This window comes from Mandrillus leucophaeus, unplaced genomic scaffold (genome assembly GCF_000951045.1).
Source record: "Mandrillus leucophaeus isolate KB7577 unplaced genomic scaffold, Mleu.le_1.0 Scaffold6, whole genome shotgun sequence".
NCBI lineage: Eukaryota > Metazoa > Chordata > Mammalia > Primates > Cercopithecidae > Mandrillus > Mandrillus leucophaeus.
Genome location: NW_012106474.1, coordinates 4,210,481 through 4,218,761, shown reverse-complemented (window position 1 = coordinate 4,218,761; position 8,281 = coordinate 4,210,481). Strand labels below are relative to the sequence as shown.

At 49.0% G+C, this 8,281-nt stretch overlaps 1 protein-coding gene across 1 annotated transcript in view; it reads right to left on the bottom strand.

Annotated features, from left to right (window-relative positions):
* Nucleotides 1-8,281, bottom strand: part of LOC105553565 (T-complex protein 10A homolog 2-like) — a 40,949-nt gene that overhangs the window by 20,254 nt on the left and 12,414 nt on the right. The window contains exons 6-7 of the mRNA XM_011999664.1: nucleotides 7,899-8,010; nucleotides 6,276-6,377 (exon numbers count right to left, since the gene is read on the bottom strand). Coding sequence (XP_011855054.1) covers nucleotides 6,276-6,377; nucleotides 7,899-8,010 — 214 coding nt within the window. The remainder of the gene's footprint in view (nucleotides 1-6,275; nucleotides 6,378-7,898; nucleotides 8,011-8,281) is intronic.

Below are 8,281 nucleotides of genomic sequence, written 5' to 3'. Positions count from 1 at the left end.
AAAGGCACCTACCCACGCGGGTTCCTGTGCACACTCACAGGTAAAGGCACCTACCCATGCGGGTTCCTGTGCACACTCACAGGCAAAGGCACCTACCCACGCGGGTTCCTGGTGATGTCACTCACCTGTCCGCTTGTTAGGAAACTGCACAACTTCCAAACCATCAGGGGAGGTCGTGCGCGTCATCTGAGCATTTGCATGATAGTAAATCTGTAAGCACCAGAAACACCTATGCTGGGAGGCAGTCTGTGTTATCATTTTGAACCTGGATTTAATCTAGTAAAGTCCTTCCTGCAGGTGGGTAAAAGCACTGTCCCAGCAGGTGGGAGTGGGCTGACCCTGTCCATGGGCACCCTCCACGGCAAGGGGACATGGGGAGAGGGCTTGTCACCCAAGCCCAGAAGTCAAGACACTGTGGCTCTAGGCTAGTGGGAGAGAGGACTGGACCAAGGTGGAGTTCCCAGTCCTTCACCTGGTGGGTTCTGAGCTAGAGTTTGCTGGACCTGGCAACCTTGGGGGCCCACAGGAGATCCAGGTCCAGCATAGTGAATGTGAGTGGGGAGCCCCAAGACCCAAACCTCACAGCTCGCAGACCAAGGGTCTCCCAGCAGCTCCAAACAGCAGAAATGCTCCAGTCATCAACTCTCCCTGGGTTATGCTTCTTGAATTGTCATGTTACTGTGAAGTTTCCCATCGTTGTGACACCCTCTGGTTTCCAATAAAGTGGGGAAAAGAAGAGGGGAAGAGCTGCTTTGGAAGAGGACAGTCATCTGGGTCAAGCGAGCCTTGACCATAAGTAGGGAAGGGGGAATTATTAAAAAATTAAGGATCCAGGCCGGGCGTGGTGGCTCATGCCTGTAATCCCAGCACTTTGGAAGGCCGAGGCGGGCGGATCACGAGGTCAGGAGATTGAGACCATCCTGGCTAACATGATGAAACCCCGTCTCTACTAAAAATACAAAAAACTAGCCGGGCGTGGTGGCAGGCGCCTGTAGTCCCAGCTACTCTGGAGGCTGAGGCAGGAGAATGGCGTGAAGCTGGGAGGTGGAGCTTGCAGTGAGCCGAGATCGCGCCACTGCACTCCAGCCCAGGCGACAGAGCGAGACTCCGTCTCAAAAAAAAAAAAAAAAAAAAGATTAAGGATCCAGAAGTAGACATCAGTGAGATGTACATGTTCATTTTGCAGTGGGACCACGGACAGGCATCCACTCTCTCCCGAGCTCTGGGACCTGGCGGGTCACTGCATGTCTGCATCTATCATGGCAAGAGCATTGCTGCCTGTCAAAGAAAGGCTGAGAGAAGGCAGGAGAGAATAGGAGGGGTGACTTATTTAGAAAAACCACCACACTGAAGTCGAAGGAACTATTTCTGTGCCATTATTTTAAAGGCATTTTTCTCACATGGGAAATTTGTCCATTTGTCAGAAGAAAGCCACAAATGCTCAATTCTGCATCATTCCAATAATGATCAAGTCCAAGCTCTGGCTCCTCGCTGGGGTCGGGGTTCCCTTTGGAGACCAGAGAGGTTCGAAGGGAACGGAGGTGCCCTCAGGAGACCTGGGGAGGTGCACACTTGCTGGCCTGCAGTGGCCATTCCCTCTGACCACGCAAAAAGTCAGAACAGGAGGATATCCTTCCAAGGCCTGTGCCAGGCCCTGTTCTCTCCCGCTGACTCATCCTCACCTCATCAATTCTTATATTGTCACACTCTGCCTCTCTACACCTGCATGTCTGGCTAAGAAACAGCTATTTCCTACTCCAAAGTGACGGAAACCCAGACCTCACAATGAAAGGCTGGGGCAGGCTATGAGATCAGTATCACAGATTCCTCCACTGGGCCATGGTATAACACAGGCCACCATCTAAAGGGGGTCATCCAAGCTCTCCTTGTTTGCATTTCCCCGTGAGAAAAAAAGGGAGCATGTGAGTTAGTTCAGGTCGGTAGAAGAGCACGTGACGGGCACACCACGCCTGTGTCCACACTCCGGGCTTCTAGCATCCACCCTTAGGAAGGGTCAAGAGGCTTAGGTGGGATAAAATCACAGAGCCACAAGTAGGCGCCTCTCATTAAAGCAAGTAACACAAAAACCAGAGACGCGCTCTGCAGTCTCTCGGAACTCCTGGACCCTGTGCCTCTAAATTTGTACCCAAAGCTTGGCTAACAATAGGGAAATTGATCATTCTAAAGAAGGAAATGTTTAGAATACAATTTGGTAGTGTGTGGGTACTAAGAGACTATTCTCAATGCACTACAAGCCCTGCCCTAACCTCCCTTATCTCACCTTATTTACAATCTGTTTTGTAAATTACCCAGGTTTTCTTCAGTGAGAATCAAGTTATACCCTGGATTATCTGGACAAAAGTGTTACCACCCTGGAGACCTTGACTGGAAACCCTCCAGATTCCTCAGGGTCTGTGTTTTCCGTCTGTGACCCCTGGACACACAGAGACATGTAGTGTGAACCAGGGGGTCACAGCCCTGAATCTCACCTCCCTGAATCTCACCTCCAGCTTGTACCAGGGATTAGCTCCTGACTCTAACTTTGTTGCAATACTAATGCTAGTTCTACAATCAATGCACATTTACTAAGTGTTTACCATTGTGTTTCTAGAGAGTTCTGCAGAAGAGACATTATTTAATGGACTATTAACTTTCATAACTGTCTGTTGAGTTAGGTTGTAATTATCAACCACATTTTGCAGAGGTTTAGAAAAGCTGAAAACAATGACTGAACTCAGAGCCAGGAGGGGTGCTGGTGCACTCTTGTGTCACCACGCAGATCCGAGGGTCTTGATGACAGAGTCTCACTTGCCTGAGCGCACCGAGGAAGCAAAAAACAGCCTGGTTCATAGACAACCTTGCCCGACTCCACAGCCTGTGCTCTGCCCATTCCCCCCCACCCCATCCTGAACACCCAGAGGAGATGGGGTATGGATGTGCAGAGTCATTCCTAATAACTGAGTTAGTTTTGATTTCTTTAAAAAAAAAAGGCAGATCTTTAAAAAACAAGATCCATTGTACACACCACTCTCTGATCGGGTTTGACCTTCTTCACGTCGCCGTTAGAAAACCGGATGACGGTCGTCTTCTTATCTGCGCTCGGCTCCTTCTGGCTGGTGTCGGGGAAGGTGGTGATGGCACAACCTTCGCTCGGTGCTCATCCTACCTTTATGGAAACACAAAAACTCCAAGATGAAAAATGATGTAAAGTCTGATTATTGTGGTTTCATTATTTTTCTTCTATTCAGAATTGTTATATGATTATCGCCTACATGGTATTCTAGACACCAGCTGTGATATTTCCCCCCAGATTGTACTAACGGAATAGATCAGGTCCAAATTCCCATCCCTGAGTGTGGTTATCAGTAATGAATAAGTGCTACGATCTGTCCCACAAACATCCGTCTTTCATGAGCTCGTGTCACACAGTGGCCATCAGTCTCGATCATCCATGGCTGGTGACTTGGTGAGTTTAGAATCCTGGGCCATAGGAATTGTGGTAATTACTATGTAAAAATTACTCTTGGCACCTTTTTCTTTCCTTTTCATCCCATTCTTCTGATCTATACGCTCCTACGGCCCATCCCAAAGATGTATTGATTTTCATTAACTATCAGCAAATATTATACAACCTCATATGCATAATGCTGGACAAGGAATGTAGAAAGAATATCTTTGTCTTCGCATTGAAACTATTACTCATGTGAAAATTAGCAAAAGAAAATATATGAGAGAAATAGTCTCAAGATCTGGGGAGTTAAGATAAGTGCGTTTGAAAATTCCAAATGGCAAAATGTGTTTTCGTTATTTATATCGCACTGTCACTCTTAACCATAGCTCAGAAATATAGGCGTCAATTCAGCTGAGAAAATACAAAGGGAGTAAAAGCAAATGCTTGGCTGCTTTAGCTGTCTTCAACCATCCACCAAACAAACCTTGGCGGTGTGCACCACCTGCTGGCCGGGACAGCAGCCTCCTATTTGATGGGGTTTGAACCAAGACGACTCCTTCAACTACTCCCAAACCAACTCGGTGAATGAAGCAAGAATATGTTCAGTTCTGTATCCAAAGATGAATTTTTAACCAACACTAAAAACTCGAGCAACGTTTAAAGAATCAATTACTCTCAGAAGTAATAAAGCACAAATAATTTTTAAAATGTTCCACATGAAAAGAATCATACAATCTATTTTGGAGTTTATATTATTAAAAGAAACAAAATACAAAAAGGGAAAGAATTTTGGCATATCCAATGCAAGATACACAAGAAGTAGATGCAAGATGAGTCATGAGAAGAGGAACGTGATGAAGACCTGGGAAGGAGGGTGGGGGAGCCATGGACGTGGGGGCAGGCAGAGGTGGGTGACCGTTGGTTGTGGGGAGAAAGGAAGGATGGCACTAGTAGAGGGCACAGCACGTTACCTAGGTCTTGTGTCCTCACCTTTACAGTTTCATGAGCTTGAGTGATTGATTCCTCCATGCACTTAGCCAAGGAGGAACATCACTTATGTCTCATGAACCTACCTATGGAGGCGGCAAGATCAGGTACTCAAATGATGTGGGTTTCCTTTTCCCCTGACGAACCACTACAGCCACTGCACTAAACACAAAAGCATTTCAGGGAATTCAAACTGTTACTGCAAGTAGCATTCCCTGTTGCTCACTTGTCCAAATGCTTTATGCGCTTGCGGGACATAAACTCGCCTTTACCGAGGCAGAGTTCTCTCAGCAAAGCAAGCATGAGGCCGACTTCCAGTTTCTAACAGGCCAACAAGAGGTGTTAAACGAACCACCTGTTGAGCTGAAGAAGAAGCGATGATGTGCTGCCCCAGGCAGGACTGGGTCTCCTCGGAACTCACAAAACACCGTGGCTGCAGCCTCAGCCGGTGCCTCTTCTGACCCCTTCCTGAGTCAATGCCGACCACCGCCACCTTGACATGTCCTTCCGGAACTGAGCACTCCTCAAGGGCTAAAATGTGGTGGCTGGAAGATACTTGAGGCTATAGTTTTGAGGAATTTTTAAATATTTAAAACAAACAAATTTTCCTCCTGAAAAGTGTATTGCTTTATTTACTGGAAATAAACTGGCAGTCAACAATGCTGGAAACGTCTGGCCTCCAGGTCAGCGCCCCGTGGCCTGTCTGGAGGGAGCGGCATGCAGACCTCCTGGAAATTGACTCAGGGAAACCGGACCCTTGCCATTTGGATGTCGTTTTTCTTCCTGTACTTCCTCCTTTTTCATCTTAGTGTCCACGGGCTGTGCTGTTTCTAGGGAAGGTGGTGGGTTTACAGGAAGATTCTGCAGAAAGAGCATAATCCTAGTCTCCCATGGTCTCTATGAACACTGCAGTATGAGGTGGGAGAAATGCACCTCGCCCTGGCATTTTGCAGCCTCTGCCTCTAAGTCGGTGGGCGTGGCTGAGCCCCAGACAGTCAGCACCAGGACTTTCGACCATGTTTTGTGTTTTATTAAAGTGCTTATCTCCTACTTGTATGTTTGCCCTGGGGTCAGGGTGGCCACAGTCACAACTGCCCCATTCAACACCTGATACAAGCAGCACACAGAGACACCACCTGCTGTGGCTGCGGGCTTTCTAAATGCAGATCATTGGCCCTGAGGCTTCCAGGTGAACTCATTAGCTGGATCTCCAAACAAAACAAAAAGATGTTCATACTCGTCCCCCAACTGAAGATGTCGGAAAGGGCAGAACAGAATGTGGGCTTTTCACAGGAGAACAGAAAACAAGCGGGACCTGTGTTCTGAGACTTCCCCGCCAGGTGCCTACTTTTACATCACATGTAAGTTCACAGCCCAAATTTCCTGCCGTAGAGAAAATAATTTTATTTTGTTGACTTTTTTTTTGGTAAAATATAGCATGTTACAAGTGGACCACTAGCTAGGGCTTAGAAGTATGCTTGCTATTCTTGCCTTCGGGTCTATTAATGTCAACTGAGAACTGTAAATCAAAATGATAAAAAATGAAATTTTGACATGGGGAACTCATAAGTCATGAAAAATATTCATCTTGTTTGATTATGTGCTAAATGCAACCAACTTAAAGCTTTAAAAAATAGTCTGTCTTTGAAAGGCTGAACCTCAAGAAATAGACATTTGGAATCAACTTAATTTTCTGTTCTTGTCAAGAAGATGGGAAGATGCAACCTTCTCTTGACACCCGCTCTGAATCTCACTTCCCCAGGACGAAAAGGTCATCTTCTCAGGTCTCCCTGAGGGGAGCTGGGCCGGCCACCCTTGCAGAAGCCACTCAGCTCACCTACCTGCAGCTCTTCAATGTTTGGGGAAGAACCGGTCAACTCAGCTTCAACGTGGCTGAGAAATACACCTTCGGAACTCTCTAAGACTGATGAGCTTCTGTCTAAAAAGCAAATAAGTTAAATTTAGAAGGACAGTGCATATACATTGTGGAAATATCATTATCTTAATGCGATTGCTAAATCCAATTTAAGTGAATGGGTGAACAGGCTCTCTCTTGTTCATGAGATCACCATACACATGTCAGATGAGTTCAACAACAGGTGATCCTGTAAGGAACATTACTTCTTTAATGAATACACTCAGTCATTATTTCTTGGGCCTCGCTCTCTTTCGAGTATTCTGATGGATCAGGTGATTCATGGATGGAAAGGCACTGCCTCGGCCCTGAAGCTTCTGCCGGTACTGCGGGAGACAGACACAGGAGAGAAAAGCCGGATCCCTGTGCCATTGGCTTACGGGACCTATGAAGGGACAGGGCCGTGGTGAAGGAGAATCACAGGCTTCCAGGAGAGCCAGGGATCAGCGGGGGCTTCCCCAGGATGGCCTCACTGGCAGCTGAGATGATGCCTGGAGGTTGCAGAGGTGCCAGCAGGTGTGTGGGAGACAAGGCCTCCCGTTCTGCCCGGCACCTGCAAGTAAACTGACATCTTGTCTGGGGGCCTGAAGGGAAAGGGGCAGCAGGAACAAGGTGGCCAGGCTGGTGCAGACCCAATGGGAAGGGCTTCCCTGCCCCGCAGAGGAGCACAGAGGGCACTGTGAGGGCACGCAGAGCCTGGGGTGGTCTGAAGCAGACAGATGACACCAGCCTCACCTCTGCGAAGCTCCCTGCAGAGGCCATGGAGCAGCCTGGGGGACAGGAGGCCTGGGGAGCAGACCCAGAAGGAAAACAGGGTTGGGCTCTGCCCTGCAGGGCCACACAGGCCTGGGCCAAGGATGGGAAGGAGTCCAGGTGCCAGGCAGCCCAGGGGGAGTGGTGCCCACGGGGTTGGGCTGTGTTGTGCATAAGGACCACACCTGAGGCTTGCCCACTATGAGGCCTCTGTTTCTTTACCAAGATAGGTTCCTGCGGGATTCGTGAAGCTGCTATGGCCATTTTCTGGCAGCAACGTGAGGAAGGAATTCTTTCCCAACTCTCCCAGGGGCACTCCTGGCTCCTCCTGCTGGGACCCCTGATACAGAAAGCACCCACAGCTGCATGGACAGAGCTGGGGCTTGGGAAGAGGCCAGGCAGGTGCCAGATGAGAGGGCACTCCCATCAGGTGGCAGCAATGCCATGCGCAGGCAATCGGAGAAAAGGGAACAAAGCCCCTGAGGCCTCCCAGGCCCAGCCTTCTGCTAGGAGTGTGCTCAGGGGGAAGCGGCCAGTAGGATTCGGAATCTCCAGCCACAGGCCCTGGAGACCAGCACGTGGGCTGTGTGTGGGGTGGCAGTTGGGGGTGTCGGCAAGACTCCCAGGTGAGGACCCAATGAGGGAATCAGGCAAAAGGTGGCCAGAAATTAGGCAGCTCCATGAAGGACATGTCCTTGCTGTGGTAGGATGTTCTACTCACGTGTATCGACAAGAAAGCCCTGCGTTTTACAGGAAGCATGGAAACAGTTAGGAGTCCCCGACCCTGCTCACCAGCTCCTCCAGCTGCTGCCGTCTGCTCCTGCAGTGTGGCGGCCTGGGAAGCCTGCACTGGTGATTTTCTGCCACTGGAGTTCTGTGGACTTCGGGAAGATGGGTGCATTACCTGGGGCAACGACAGTCAGAGGCCCCCCTTGTTACAAGGTCCCTGCAGCCAGCAATGCCTCCAACCCAAAGGCTGGGAGCATGAAGCCATCTTCAGCCATCCACAATTTCCAGCAAGAACCCAGGGCTCACCCAACAGCCCTGCACTCCACACTACAAGGTAGGTCAATTATTATTATTATTATTTTTTGAGATGGAGTCTTGCTCTGTTGCCCAGGCTGGAGTGCAGTGGCCGGATCTCGGCTCACTGCAAGCTCTACCTCCTGGGTTTA